The sequence below is a fragment of the Furipterus horrens genome, unplaced genomic scaffold, assembly GCF_987537825.1.
Source record: "Furipterus horrens unplaced genomic scaffold, mFurHor1.1.pri manual_scaffold_1, whole genome shotgun sequence".
In the NCBI taxonomy this organism is placed as follows: Eukaryota; Metazoa; Chordata; class Mammalia; order Chiroptera; family Furipteridae; genus Furipterus; species Furipterus horrens.
The window spans coordinates 67,733,090-67,748,435 of record NW_028327171.1 but is presented as its reverse complement, the minus strand read 5'-3'; the positions used below and the strand labels follow the sequence as shown (position 1 = coordinate 67,748,435).

Genomic DNA, 15,346 nt, shown 5'->3' with positions numbered 1-15,346 from the left:
AAAAATAATTTGGCTAGATGGTCCCCAGTAATAACTTCCATATAACTTAAAACTTTAATAGTCTTGAAAATGGATGAAAGGCATATTTCATTAGAAGAATGAGCATCTGTTCATTTGACCATTTTCTAAGATGTAAAGTAACAACTTTGAAGATAACTAAACCATATGGTAATCCTCTACCATGTAACATGCTGCATGCGTGTGTGGGTTTTTTCTATTTTTTTATGAATCACTATATAATTATTTCAGAATGTAAAATTAAAATTTAAATAAAAATAAAATAATATAGCTTGCTGTGGCTTTTATTGTCAGTACTAGAACATAAGATTTAATAAACCTACATTCAAAAAAACAAACCATGGGGGAAAGAAGGCCTATTTTATAAATGTGTGGTTTCCATATACAGGGTGTGCTATGCTCAGCTTCCCATCAGCATATGAGATCTTTGTGTAAGAGTCATATGACTTTTCAGAGCTCGTATGATATCTAGTCATGAAAGAAGTAATGAGAGAAAAAGCTGGGTCTTTCAGTTCTGAATTTCCCTTCTTTGATGTAGACTTCATTTAAATCATTTGTTGGAACAGTTTGCTAAAGTTGCTGATTTCAGAAAAGCTGGCAGTATAATAGTACATTGTTTTCTGCCCATTAATGTGGTTATTTGATTCAAAGCCAAAAATAACAGTGTCAAGGGGCCTTTTGGCAGGTTCAAGCGAGGTTTACTACAATGTGAGATACTACTTAAGGATTGTGAGTTCATCAACATTTTGATGAAACACGTATTATAAGACCCCCCAAAGCTTTTCTAGATGATTTTAAGAACCTAGATATGTATGTGACATTTTTGCCACACTGACAAGATAGAGTAGGCTGGTTCTGTGGGAAATGGTTCATCATGACATAATGGCAGTAATCCACAGAGGCCCAGTAAGATCAGTGCTACTGTAATAAATAGTATTTTAGGGGTGGGGGTATACTTATATCTACATATATGATAGTTTATATATTAATATAATTTTATATACATTTATAATATATATTCATATATAATCATATATTCGTATATTATAATACACACATCACAATGTTATATTTATTTGCCACCTCCTGGTGTATGTATTGCTGTTGTTAATACTAAACTTGGAAATCTTATTCAAGAAGCCTCCTTTATAGGATTTGTTGTAGATTTCGTGTGATTTGTTCTTATTTGTTCTTGCCGTTGTTTATTTTATAGTTAAAATAATGATATTTTTAAAATTAGTAGATGATTTGAAGGGCTGAATAGAAAAAGAGATTTGTGTTTGTAAAAAGAAAACCCAAGAAGTCAGTGTGTGAAGAGACTTAAAGCATCAGTATTGCCAGGCTCAGCCCTTTGTAAGCTGGCTGAAAGTGAAATGCCATCAGCCAAGAGGGTTAATGAAGTCCCACTGCAGAATTTAACAAGAGAATGATTTGTGAGAATGGCCCCCTCTCCTCACCTTCTCATCCAGGGTCATAAATAGAACACTGAGCTCCACTCCTGCTGTTTGTTTTTTAATGCTATTTGATTTGATTGAGACCCAGCAGCATTATGGCCTGTAATTCTTTTCCATTTTTTTTTCCCTGTAGGGAGGACAAAGTAAAGAACTTCTTGTGTTCTTTTAGCCTTTCAGAAATAGCCATTTTAACCCTAATGACTACTGAAGTACTGGCATTCTCTTAGATTTCTTTCATTTACTCATAAATGGTTTTGGTTGCTTTCAGTTATTTCAAACAAAGTGATATAAATCTTAAAAATCATTCAAAAGGTAAAGCATTCACCACATGGCTTGCCTATGGAGAATCTGAAACACTCTCTTAATGTGTGTGCCAAGCAAGTATTTGAAGAGATAAGTAGAACAGTCAGGTACAAAAAAATAATTGATACACAGATGATTCTGTGACAAATAATGACACTACACTGCACTAGTAAATAGCACATCACAGGCTTTCCATTATGTTCTGCACTTTGCTCTGATTTATTCATCTGTGTAACAGTGGGTAAGGCTTTCTTGGGCCAGTGATACAGATGTTTTTCCCAAATGTACTAAATTACTAAATATAATTGATAATGAATAAATTATGCCTGATTTAGCATTCTTGGGAATAAATGTTAAATTATATAATTTCTGCATTTGAGTGTTGAGATTTTGAATGTTAGACATGCGTGGAGCTTACAAATCATTTACTTTGGTTAGTTTTACAGATGAGAACATTGAGATCAGATATGTCTTTATATTATCTAACAAACTGTGAACATGTATGCTGATATTTGACTGCATACATTCAACATTTACATTGGTTGTCCTAAAAGGTTGCAGCACATCACTGTTCAGAGATGATATTTGCTGTTTTGACATTGCTTTTGTATCAGAAAATAAAATATAGCATGAGTCATTTCTTCCCCCAAATCTTTTTATTTGCATGGAAACTGTCCAAATAGGAGCAGAATAATTATGTATCCATGTTAATTTAATGTATTACTACATGAATGTTAAGTTCCCTTTTATTGAAGTATAATTGACATATAACATATTAGTTTTAGGTGTACAACATAATGACTCAATATTTGTATGTATTGCAAAATGATCACCTTAGTAAGTCTAGTTAATATCCATCACCATATATAGTTAAAAAAATTGTTTTTTTCCTGTGACAAGGACTTCAAGATTTTCTCTCTTAGCAACTTTCCTTTTTTTCAAATTAAGTTTACTGAGGTATAACATGAGTTAATTACATTATATAATTTTCAAGGGTTTTTAATACTATAGAAATAAAATGTATATTGGATTATGTGCTCACCACCCAAAGTTTAGTGCCCTTTTGTCACCATATATTTGACCCCCTTTACCTTCTTCATCCTCCCCCGACCCCCTTACCCTCTAGAGACCACAGCACTGTTGTCTGTGTCTATGGGTTTGCTTGTTGTTTTCTGTTTCATAGATGTCTCACATGTGAGTGAAATTATATGGTTCTTGTTCTTTTCTTTCTGACTTACTTCACTTAGCATGTTACTCTCAAGATCCAGCCACGCTGTCACAAATGGCAGTATTTCATCTTTCTTATGGCTAAGTAGTATCACTGCATATGTGTGTGTGTGTATATATATATATATATATATATATATATATATATATATATATATATATCGTCATTGTCAGCCGCCGTCCGTCTCGAGAGACGATGGTGTAGCTTCTTAAGAGTCTATCTGCACCGCCAAGAATGGCTGTGCAGTTCGACTCGGGAGTGACACGGTATCTGTCTCCTCCCGTGTTGAATCGACATCTTGCGATGACGCTGGAGTGTCCTCTCCAGTGAAGCTGAAGCTACAGAGCCTGGGCAGGGTGATATGGAGGGTCTGCTGTTGCCCATGCAGCAGACCCCCCCTCTCTTCGCAGCTGAAGGATCCAAGGGAAAGACGGAGTCAATACAGCTTGGCTTCAGGTGCGCCGCAGGAGTTGCCGGTGTTGACTACAACGTCAAACCGCCTTAGGGACTCCGGCTCCGGATTTTCTGTCAGGGTTTACTCCCCTAGCCTTTCCCCTGAAGAGGTATGCTGCAAGGCAGCGGAGGTTTTTTGGAGTCAGAGTTTTCCTTCTCTGATGTGCCCTGACTGGAAGATCGAACCAGCGACACTTAGCTCGCAGGCCGACGCTCAATCCACTGAGCCAAACCAGCCAGGACTATATATATATTGTTGGGTCATATGGTAACTATTCATACTTTTTAAAGAGGCTTTCATACTGTGTTCCTTAGTGGATCTACCAATTTACATTCCAACCAACAGTGTATGAGTGTTCCTTTTTCTCAACAGTTGCTCCTTATGACTTATTTATTTTATAACTGGAAGTTTATACCTTTTCCTCTTGTCCTCATTTTACCTTCACTCCACCTCTGGCTCAAGCAATCACCAGTATTTTCTGGGTATCCATGAGTTTGTTTATTTGTTTGTTTGTTTTTTGACTTCACATTGTAAGTGAGACCATATGGTATTTCTCTATCTCTGTCTGACTTATTTCACTTAACATAATGACATCAAGTTTCATTCATGTTGTTTCAAATGGCAGGATTCTCTTATTTTTCTGATGGATGAATAATATTCCATTATGTAAACATACCACATTTCTTTATCCATTCAACCATCGATAGACACTTAAGTTGTTTTCATACCTTAGCTAGTGTAAATAATGCTGCAGAAAACATTGAGGTGCGTTTATCTTTTTAAATTAGCATTTTGTTTTCTCTGGATAAATACTCGTAAGTGGAATTGCTGGGTCACATGGCAGTTCAATTTTTTTTTGTCTTTGAGGTATCTCCATACTGTTTTATATAGTGGCTGCACCAATTTACATTCCCACCAGCATGGACAGGATTTCTTTTTCTCCACATCTCCAAGTTATTATTTCTTTTGTTTTTGATAGTTACCAATCTAACAGCTGTGAGGTGGCATCTCATTGTAGTTTTGATTTATATTTCTCTTATAGCTGGTAAAGTTAAGCAGCTTTTCATATATCTATTGGCCATCTATATGCCTTCATGAGGGAAGTGTTCAACTCTTCTGCTCATTTTTTAATCATATTGTTTGCTTTTTCGCTATTAAGTTATAGGAGTTCTTTATATATTTTGGATATTAACCCCTTATTAAATGTATGATTTGCAAACATTTTCTCCTGTTCAGTAGGTTGCCATTTCATTTTGTTGATTTGAGTTGTAAATTATTTATTTAAATTTAAGTATAATTGGTAAGTTGATATACAATATTTTATTATTTATATTGGTTTCTAGTGTGATTTGACATTCTTATACCTTACAATGACAGCATGCCTCTTAATTCTAGTAAACATCTGTCACTCTGCAAACTTGCAACAACATTATTGACTATATTCCCATTCACCTTTTTCAACCTTTTCTCCATTCCTGTCTCCTCTGGTAACCATCCTTTTGGTCTCTGTTTCTATGAATATGTTTTGGTTTGGTTTGGCTTGTTTTGTTTTTGATTCCACATCATATATTTGTCATATTTGTCATTCTCTGTTTGGCTTACTTCACTTAGTGAAATACCCTCTAGGTCAGTCCATATTGTGGCAAATGGAAAGATTTTATTATTTTTTATTGCAGCATAATATTCCATTGTTGTTACTGTTGTTGTTGTTGTGTGTGCATATCATCACATCTTATGCATCCATCTATCAATGAACACCTAGGTCGCTTTTCATATCTTTGTTATTGTAAATGGTATTGTAATGAACGTAAGGGCTCATAAATCTTTCCAAATTAGCATTTTTATTTTCTTTAGATAAATACCCAGAAGTAGGATTGCTGGACCATATAGCAGATCTATTTCTAGTTTTTTGATAAACCTCCATACTGTTTTGCATAGTGACTGCAGCAATTTGCAGTCCTACAGACAATGCATGAGGATTTCCTTTTCTTCATATCCTTTCTAACATGTTATTTATTGACTTTTTTATAGTAGCTATTATGACTGGTTTGAGGTGCAATCTCATTGTGGTTTTTATTTACGTTTCCCTGATGATTAAGTGATAATGAGCATCATTTCATTCTTATGTTGTTTTGAGAGTTGCATCAATTCCTCCTATGTTTCGGACATCAGCGTTTTGTTGGATATATCAGTTGCAAATATATTCTCCCATTCAGTGGGTTCTTTGTTTATTTTGTTGATTTCTTTTATGTGTAGAAGCTCTTTAGTTTGATGAAGTCCTTTTTTTTTTTTCTCTGTTTTTGTTTTGTTTTGTTTGTTCCTTGTTCAAAGGGACCGATCCAAAAAAGATACTCCTCAGACCAATGTCAAATAGTTTAATACCTATATTTTTCCTAGGAGTTTTATGGTTTCCAGCTTTATTTTTAAGTCTTTAATCCATTTTGACTTTATTTTTGTGTGTGATATAAGGGAGTGGTCCAATTTCAGTTTTTGCATGTATCTGTCCAGTTTTCCCAGCACCAATTGTAGAAGAGATTATTGTTTCTCTCATTGTATATTCTTGCCTCCTTTGTCATAGATTAGATGACCATATAAGTGAGGGTTTATTTCTGGGATCCCTATTTTGTTCCATTGATCTATGTGTCTGCTTTGGCACTAGTATGACAATGTTTTGATTTTGTAGCTTTGTAGTATAGTTCAAAATTACGAGCATGATACCTAAAATGTTGTTCCACTTTTTCAAGATTACTATGAATTTTTGGGCTCTTCTTTTTCCTTATACATTTTAGGATCATTTGTTCTAGTTCTGAGAAGAATGGCATTGGTATTTTGATAGAGATTGCATTGAATCTGTGGATTTCTTTGGGTAGCATGTTTATTTTAACAATATAAATCCTTCCAGTCCATCAGCACTGTATTCATGTGTGGCCTTTTCAGTTTGTTTCTTCAATGTCCTACTGTTTCCAGAGTACAGGTCTTTCAACTCCTTGGTTAAATTTATTTATTTTTGATACATTTGAAAATGGAACTGTTGTCTTAATTTTTTCTGGTTGTTTGATATGAATGTATAGGAACATGACATATTCCTGCATATTGATTTTGTATCCTGCTACTTTATTACAATTTTTATTATATTGATTTTTGGTGGTTTCTTTAGGGTTTTCTATATATACTATCATGTCATCTGTAAATAGTGACAGTGTTACTTTTTTGCCAATTTGGATGCCTTTTCTTTTTTATTTTATTTTAATTTTTTGGTTTGAATTACTATGGCTAGTACTTCCAATACCACACTCAGTGATAGTAGTTAGAGTTGGAATTCTGGTCTTATTCCTGAAAATAGAGAAAAAGCTTTCAGATTTTCATTATTGAGTATGATGGTAATTGTGGACTTGTCACATATAGCCTTTATCAAGTTGAGGTAGTTACTTCTATATCAATTTTGTTGAGAGGTTTTTTTAATCACAAATGGATGCTGAATATAAATAATTATTTTTTTTATCCTCACCTGAGGACATTTTTTTTCATTGCTTTTAGAGAGAAAGGGAGAAAAAGAGAAACAGCAATGTGAGAGAAACATCAATTTGTTACCTACCATACATGCACAGACCCAAGACAGTACGTGCCCTGACTGAGCTGGAACTGCAGCCTTGGTATATGTCTGACCAGAATCAAACCCACAACCTTTCAGTGACGGGGCAATGCTCCAACAAACTGAGCCACACTGGCCAGAGAAAATATAAATAACTTTATTGGAAGTTATTTTGTGTAGGTGGTAGATTCAGAACATTTAAGACACAAAATTACTTTAGTATAAGGTTTAACTTTTTTTGTTTAAACAAACAGGTCATGCAGTGTAAAAAAAACAGCAAGCGTTTATCAGCAGTACAAGCTGAGTTCCTGTCTTCTATTTCTCACGTGATGTGTGATCTTAAGAAAGTTACTTAGTCTTTCCTTTCCACCCTCTGAAAAATTGGTAATTGGTATATTGAATTCTTTCCTACTGATCTTCTGGGAGGGCTTGTAGTGTATGATCTGACACATAGTTAGCTAACATTGATGGCTCTTAATTAACTGAAACGTAAAAAATTTCTGTGACACATGCAGGAAAGACCTAATTAATTGTGAAGGGAATCTAGACCCAAAGTTGTTTAACTGTCAGTTAATTTTATGATGATATTATCACGTACCTTAACTGTAGACCTCTGTGAAATATGCTTTTTGAAGATAAGCAATACAGGTTTTCAAATAAACAAATTCTTGAGCACTTTCTGTGTGAAAAGCAGTATACTGGGCACTGTGAAGTACGCACAGATAAATAAGGCATGAATCCTACCTTCATGAAGCTTATTACAGTCTAATGAGTAAGAGCAAGCAATATACACAAATATATACAGTATCAGCATATTGTAAGAAATATATTTGTAAAGATGTAGATAAGCCAGCAAGAAAGTTCTTTCAACTGGGTGATAGAAAAATCAGGAATGTCATTGCCATTTGACCACTGTTTTAACAGATATTTGCAATATGAATAATGTCCTCAATTTGGTAGGTTCTAGAGAAATTATGACAAAATAGTTAAGTGCTTACTGCCAATAAGTTTATAAGATAGCTTAGAAAACAGACATTTAAAGAATAATCACACAGATGTATAATTTTAAAGTATAAGTGCTATGGGAGAAAAGTTAAGGTAGCATTCTGATAATGTATATTATTAAATTTAGAGGTAGCTCCCTGAAGACTTTTTTTTTTTTAGCCAAGAACTAAGGTGAGTGGGAATTAAATAGGTGAAGGGGGAGGGTCCCAGGACGCAGCATGAACGAAACCAGTGGTAAGATGAAGCATGGCTTACTCATGGGGCTAGTAAGGGAGACAGAAGAGGAGAGGTAATAGGAAAAGACACTGAGGAGTTACATAGCAAAGCCATGTTAAGGATTTTGCTCTCTATTTTAAGAGCAATTGAAAAATTTAAGCAAATAATTGTGCAATAATCTTATTAGTTTACTCTGGCTACATTGTGAAATTGCATTGGATACAAGCACAGCTGTAGTTCAGGTGAGCCCTATTGAATAACTTGGCCAGTGGGTGACAGTAGAGATAGGAAGAGGTGGATGTAATGGAGAAATAGTTACAAAATAAAAGCTATGGAATTGTATAATAGATTGTGTATCTGAAGGAGGAGGGAGAGAAAAGATCTAGGTCTCTGGCTTTCTAAATTGATTTAGGGAATATTACCGTCAAAATTATGATCCCAAGATTTTATGTAAGGTGGTATACAAACTGTCATAGATTGATGGTTAGTCATATTTCAATCTCAGACTCTTCTGTAGGCGAATAATTAAGTTGTACCATTTACTAACTACTTTTTGGTAAAGTTGCCCCATTTTTAGAAGCAGATGGAAAAGAGGAAGAATATTAACTTTTTCTGAGTACCTTTGATGATTAAGGCATTATGCAAGGCACTTTTTTATATAGTTGGGGGAAATAATTTTTTATTAGTATTCTGTTAAACCTAAGATTGAATAGATAATCTACAGCAAGGTTTCTCAGTCCTGACACTATTGACATTTTGGGTTGATCATGCTTTGTTGTGGAGAGCTGTCTTGTGCATTATAAGATATTTATAAACACCCCAGCTTTTTTTCTCTAGATGCCAGTAATGCCACCCCCTTTCAGTTGTGACAACCAGAATTATATCCAGAACTGTCGATCACATATGGAATCATGTAAGATTTGAGTGCAGGGGAAAAGTTCATAGTATTTGATGTATCCATTAAATATATTCTAAAAATGCCGCTCTTAATTACTCTATTTTAATGTCTGAAAAGTTGAAAGACATAATGGCAGGCTTTTATGTTAAATTCAATCTTTTCCCCCCTAGAAATTATACCTTAGTATTAAAATATTCTAAGGGTTTTTAATTGTGAGAGATATTATCATTCATGAATGTCTGTGAATATAATTGCTCTAGCATAACATGGCTGGGTTTTTGTCAGTTCAAATGTAGATAGCTTTACTACTTGAAACTTTGAGTGTTCCTCAAATGTGTTTCCACCAAAATCTTGTAGCTCACTACTTTTAGTCCATTCATATTCTTCTGGAATGTGGTGTTTACAGTTCTAGTCTGTCATGTTTGCTAATTAAGCCCTGTCTTCAAAAAGCACTGTATATGAAATTTTTTTAAAAAACACATCAGTTTAAGAATTCATCAGAATTTAGCTACTAATAATAAAAATAATATCTATGAAATAGCAGAAAATTCCTTAGTCAAGGTGATTTTATTTGTAGCTCATTCAGGGAAACTGCTGTTCTCTGATATTTACTAGTAGGATTGGTTCTACCATAGATAAATTTACTTAACTATGAAATCTTCTACAGAGTCATTCTAGGAATTTAGAACACTTAAATTATTTTAGACCCAAATAGTGTGGTAATCTTCTGTCATTACATTTAAAAATAGTTGTATGGCCAAAGCCAGCAGTGAAGAATCTCAACATTTTGTGTAACTTATAATTATAAACTCAAGTTGCCATTAATTAAATAAAAATTGACTTCTCAGTGTAAAACCAGCACCTTCTTAATTATAATATTGTGCCAATTATGCAAATATTTTACTTTCTTGAAATATTTCTGATATTTTTTTGATTTATCATAAGAGCTATACGTATGAAGTACTTCATCAACTTAAGGTTAATAATATCTAAAAAGAATACATATGTTCTCCTGCTTTGGTTCTGAATTTCCATACTCTTAAAGTCATGGCATAGAAAGAACTTTAAGTAACTGCTCTATTTCCTTTACCAGACAGGGTTATAGCTAAACTGTTGTGGCCAAATGGATATAAATCCCACTTTTAAAGGCCTCTGGAGACATCACAGTTGGCAACCAATTCATGGTTCAGTGACTTTTACTGCTAACTGCTTATTTTCTCTACTTTCGCTAAGTCATTCATGCTATTTAGACCCATTATCTTCTCTTCTCTTTGGGCCCAAATAGTTATCAAGATTGGCTGGTTCCTGTATTTATTAGACTTCATTTGAGAACTTAAGTATCTGTCCAGCTAACTTACTTTCTCAGACCAAAAAAAAATTCTCCTCCTCCAGCCTCTGTTTAATTTTTTTTCAAACATTTATCATCTTTTTGACTTATGTCTCCCAAAAATGACATATAGAAAAAGTATTTTCTTCTTCCCTCCCTCCTTTCCTTTCTTTCCTTCATTCCTCTCTTCATTCCATTTTTGCTTCCTTTCTCTCTTATCTTACTTTTATCTAAAAAATATTGTCTGCACAATGTATATCCTTAGAAAGAAGATATCAAAATAATTAAATAATCTGGAGTCCTTTGATGTAACATTCAAAAGAGGAAGAAAGTCCCTTATACTATATATATGTGTGTTTGAGAGAGAGGAGAGAAAGGCTAAATTTTCCCAAACTTTTTAAACAGTTGTTTAAAAAAAAAACTATTAGTCAAGTATATAATATTTGTATTATCTCTAACCATTTTAATTAAAACTCTTTTTTTCTCTTTTAAACACAAAAAGGAACAAGAGTTTTATAATTATAAAATGTATATATTATATAAATGTGTGTGTGTATATTTAGACTTACCATAACTCTTTCCCTCCTCCCCCATGAAAATATAATCTACATGTGAACAGTATGCTTCCTACAAATTAAGTCTTCTGGCAAGTTCTCTAATCCCTCCTCTCATTCTTAAAGTACTTAAATATATATTAAAAAAAATGTAGAGTTGTTATTGAAGATGGGTTGTAATCTGCATAACATTTCACTTAAAAAAATTAAATAGTACATTTTAATCTCTTAAAAAATCTTTATTTTCAAAGGTTCTCACCTTCCTATTTGGCATATTTATGTTAAAAAATTTTGTGAAAATATTATTTGTTCTCATGTTTTAAAAGAGTATTATTTTATTCAATTTATAATGGTTTCAAGTATTGGGATTTAAATTGGTTCAACTGTAAGAAATAATGTGTTAATTTTTTTTTAAATTTTACCGAAAGGTGAACTTTTCAAGAGGCTCTAAGTCTGCATTCTCTCACCTGTTAGTTTTTTATGTCTTTTTAAAATAATAGTTAAACATTCTTAAAAGTTTTTTCATACAATGAGGACTTCTTTAAAAAGAGTTTTTATTTGAAAATAGTAATGATTTTAGGTTAAACAGGATATGACAGTTTAAATGTAAAATCAAATACATTTTGTGTCCTATTGTGTATAGATCTCCCCAAACTGATTAACTAGTGGGAAAATTTGTAGACTTGGATTTAGGCAGGAGGCCTGGAAGACAGGCTTTGGTTAGCCATCTGTGGCCTTGAGAAAGTTATTTAACAATTTAGGTTCTCTGTTTCTCCTGCAAAAAAAGGATAGGGTTAGACTGATAAGCTCTAAGGTCACTTCCAGCACTAAAATTTTAGAGTTTTATTGTTTTATTGTAGATAGACAGGCTTTTCCTCTTTCTTAGGGGGAAAAGGGAGTTGCAACAGAAGTGTTCCTAGCCTTTAAAGCAGAAAGAAAAGTTGTTGAGAAGAGTTACAAGGAGGGTAAGAGACAAACCACTCATAAATCACTAACTTTAGTGGATAATCAATGATCAGGATCCAAATGACTGTTTTCTTCTGATTGTTTCTGCACATGCCTACCTGGACAGTGTTGGCACGGCCTGTTGTACAGAAGGTCTGGACTCTGTTTGGAAAGAAAATCCTTTGCCCTAACCCTGAGAGAAACAAGGAGAAAGAATTTTTTTTTTTTTAACAGCAAATTTATCAGAATTTGTTCCATTCATAAGCAGTGCATGATTGCACATCTGTCTTTTAAAAACAGGCATGATGCCATTATCATATGTAAAAAACAAACAATAATTATTTGATATTATCTTAAATCTGGTTCATAACCAAATTTTCTAACAGTTGGCTCACAAATGTCTTGTTTAGTTCATTTGTTGAATTGGGATCCAAACAATGTCCACACAAAAGATTTGAGTGTCGTATCAAAGAAGTTTCTTTTAATTTAGAGCAGCCCCTCCTTCTTCACTTTCTCCCTATGCTATTGATTTGTTACAAGAACCAATTCAGCTGTACTTTATAATATTGCATATTCTGTATTTCTAAGTTTTCTCCCTTGAGAGTCACTAAACTTGTTCCTTCATCCTCCATATATCCCATAGTTAGAAGTTTGTGCTCATGATTTGATTAGATTCAAGGATATCTTTTTTTTTTTTTTTTCCAGAAACACTTCATGTTAAAAGTGCTTCACACTGCATCATGTTGAAAGGTCTACGATATCTTGACCCACTTTTTTTTTTTTAATTTTTATTTTTTGGTTTTTCAATTACAGTTGTCCCATTTTTCCCCCATTGCTTCCCCCCCACCCAGCCCATCCCCTCTCCCACAATCATAGACATTTCTACCATTTACTTTTTAGAAGAGAAAGTTTGGGTTGATAATTTCCTTCAGATGAGTAGAAGGATTTTATGCATAGGATATTTATTTGTTTACTGAAACTAGAACAAATGAAAAGGGTGTTCACTTGTGACAGGCAGGTTTTCATTTGGATGAGAGGAATCATTTCCTGAGAATCATGGCTGTTAAAAGCTAAAATGATCATTTAAAATAGGATTCTCTCAGAAACTTCTGTTTTAGAAGCTTCTATGTGAGACAATGTTCTTAGATAAATGTTATTGTCCTTAATAGGTTATGAGATATTTTCCAGTTGTTTGTCATTCACATGATAAGTAAATGTATTGTCTTGAAATTCTTAGACACATTGGGTTTTAATAAAATATCTAGCTCCTATAATTTAATTGCTAGTAAAATCAATAAGCAAAGAAAAAGTACTTTTTTAAATGTTAAATGAGCTGCTTTCCAATAATTTTTTTAATTTTTAACATGTTGTATATTTTTGAAATGTTTAAGAAATTTTAAAGTACTGAAATTGTACAACTAGAAAGCATTTAGGAATTGTCCCCATAATCTCTTGATTTTAAATAGGCTTTATTTTTAAATGTATGAGTCTAATTAGATCAGATTTGTTTTCACAGATTACCCCAAAATATGATTCTATACCTATGCTTTTTTCCAAAGAAAAATTTTGTTGCTATACTTTATCAAGTTGTCTCTTTCACAATTTCTCACTATTTCTTCCCGTCATTTAAAATAGATCATTTCTGAGCTTTCAAGAATCGTAACCAAGTCTGACTTACTTTGTGTTCTCAAGTCTGGACAGCACAGCTGATTCCTTGGTAGACATTATGCTTCAGTAAACGAGAAAAATATTGTTTTCCATTTTTTTGCCTGAGTGAATGAAAAAAATTATGCTTAAAGTTTTTTTATTTTTCTTTTGAATGAAAATGACAAGTTGTTTATTCACGTGGAAGGGAACATGTGAATTAAAATGTGTTTCTGAGTTACTTTTAAATGTTGTATATGTTGTAACAATTATGGTAAGAGAGCTTTTGTCTTGTAAAACTTCACTCTTTCACAGCAGCAGTGCTTGGCATAATTCATTTACTTAAACTACAGGGATGCATATTAAGTGTCTAATTTTGACTTGTTGACACAGAAATTATTTATTTGAGTAAAATGTATTATGAGTATCTGCTGGGCTTTTATGAAAAAGTTCTACATTTGACAGTAGTAATTGCCTTTGCTTCTAAAAGAGAGAAACAAAACAATTGTTATCTAGTATTTAAAATATGTATTAGTTGATAGGTTAACATGTCTAATGTTTCATTACTGAAAACAGATAATGTGATTATGACTTTATTAGTGTTATAAAAGTTTACAAAATATGTTCACGTTTTTTATGTTTCTTCTTGATTAAATTATGCAAGAATTTAAATGCAATACCTTTTAATAATCTTGCTACTCAGCCTGTGGTGATGGACTAGCAGCACCTGTGTGCCTGTTAGAAATGCAAAACCTCAGGCCATACTTCTAACCTATAGAATAATAATATTTATTTTAAATACATAAACTTATGCTTATTCTAGTAAGAGAAGCATGGTTTACTAGAATATCATTGGCAGCATGAACCTTAAAAATTAATCTAGGATGGAGTTATAGAACTTAACACTTCTTTACCTTTGATTAAAATGCTTGGTTTCTAATCTGAATGACATTAGCAGTTAAAATTTATAGTGTTTTTAAAACTCATTGCACATATAGTTTTCTAACCTTGTCATCTGGAAGCAAAATATAAAGCCATTAAAAAGTGTTTTATAATTTTATAGCTGTCATCCATTATAGCTGTGCCATTTAATCATTGAAGAGATTTTAAGATTCATTTCTATTTTTCTTAAATTATTCACGATTATACTTAAAATGCTAACAACTATATTCATTCATGGATAGTATGAGCCATGCATCCAAATGTTAATGTGTTCTGTATTTTATTTTAAAAGAGAGATCATTGTTAAATTACTTTTTCTGTTTTGTTTTCTGTTTTTTTATTTTTATTTATTCCATGTTTTCTTTTTTTTTGTTTTAGTTGGGTCTGGTAAGTTGACATTTTATTGGCCATCTTCTAATCACCGTTGTCACTGTGACTGGAACTTCTCTTCCCCTTTCCATCCATACCCTTCCATGTCCTTCAACCAATCAGCCTCCATGTTTCACTTGTCATTGGCCACAAAGACAGACTGCACAGAATAAAGTCTGCAGGAAGTATGGGTAACTGACAAAGAGTAAAGGTAACGGGGTTGCAAACTTTATGTATTATTAAATGTGATCTGAATCTTTTTACTTTTTCCTCCTTAAATGAGTAATAAAATAAGTGCTAAGACTGTATTTTGGTTAAGTACTGTTTCAACTTATACCTCATAAGGTACTAAAATAGGTGCCCAGAGAACAATTTGGACTTTTTTGTCCAAAATATG

General features: G+C 33.0%; 1 protein-coding gene across 1 annotated transcript in view; it reads left to right on the top strand.

The window, feature by feature from the left end:
• ROBO1 (roundabout guidance receptor 1) overlaps positions 1-15,346 on the top strand; it is a 424,735-nt gene that overhangs the window by 319,439 nt on the left and 89,950 nt on the right. Inside the window, exon 7 of the mRNA XM_090275922.1 lies at positions 14,959-14,967. Within this exon, the coding sequence (XP_090132048.1) occupies positions 14,959-14,967 (9 nt within the window). The remainder of the gene's footprint in view (positions 1-14,958; positions 14,968-15,346) is intronic.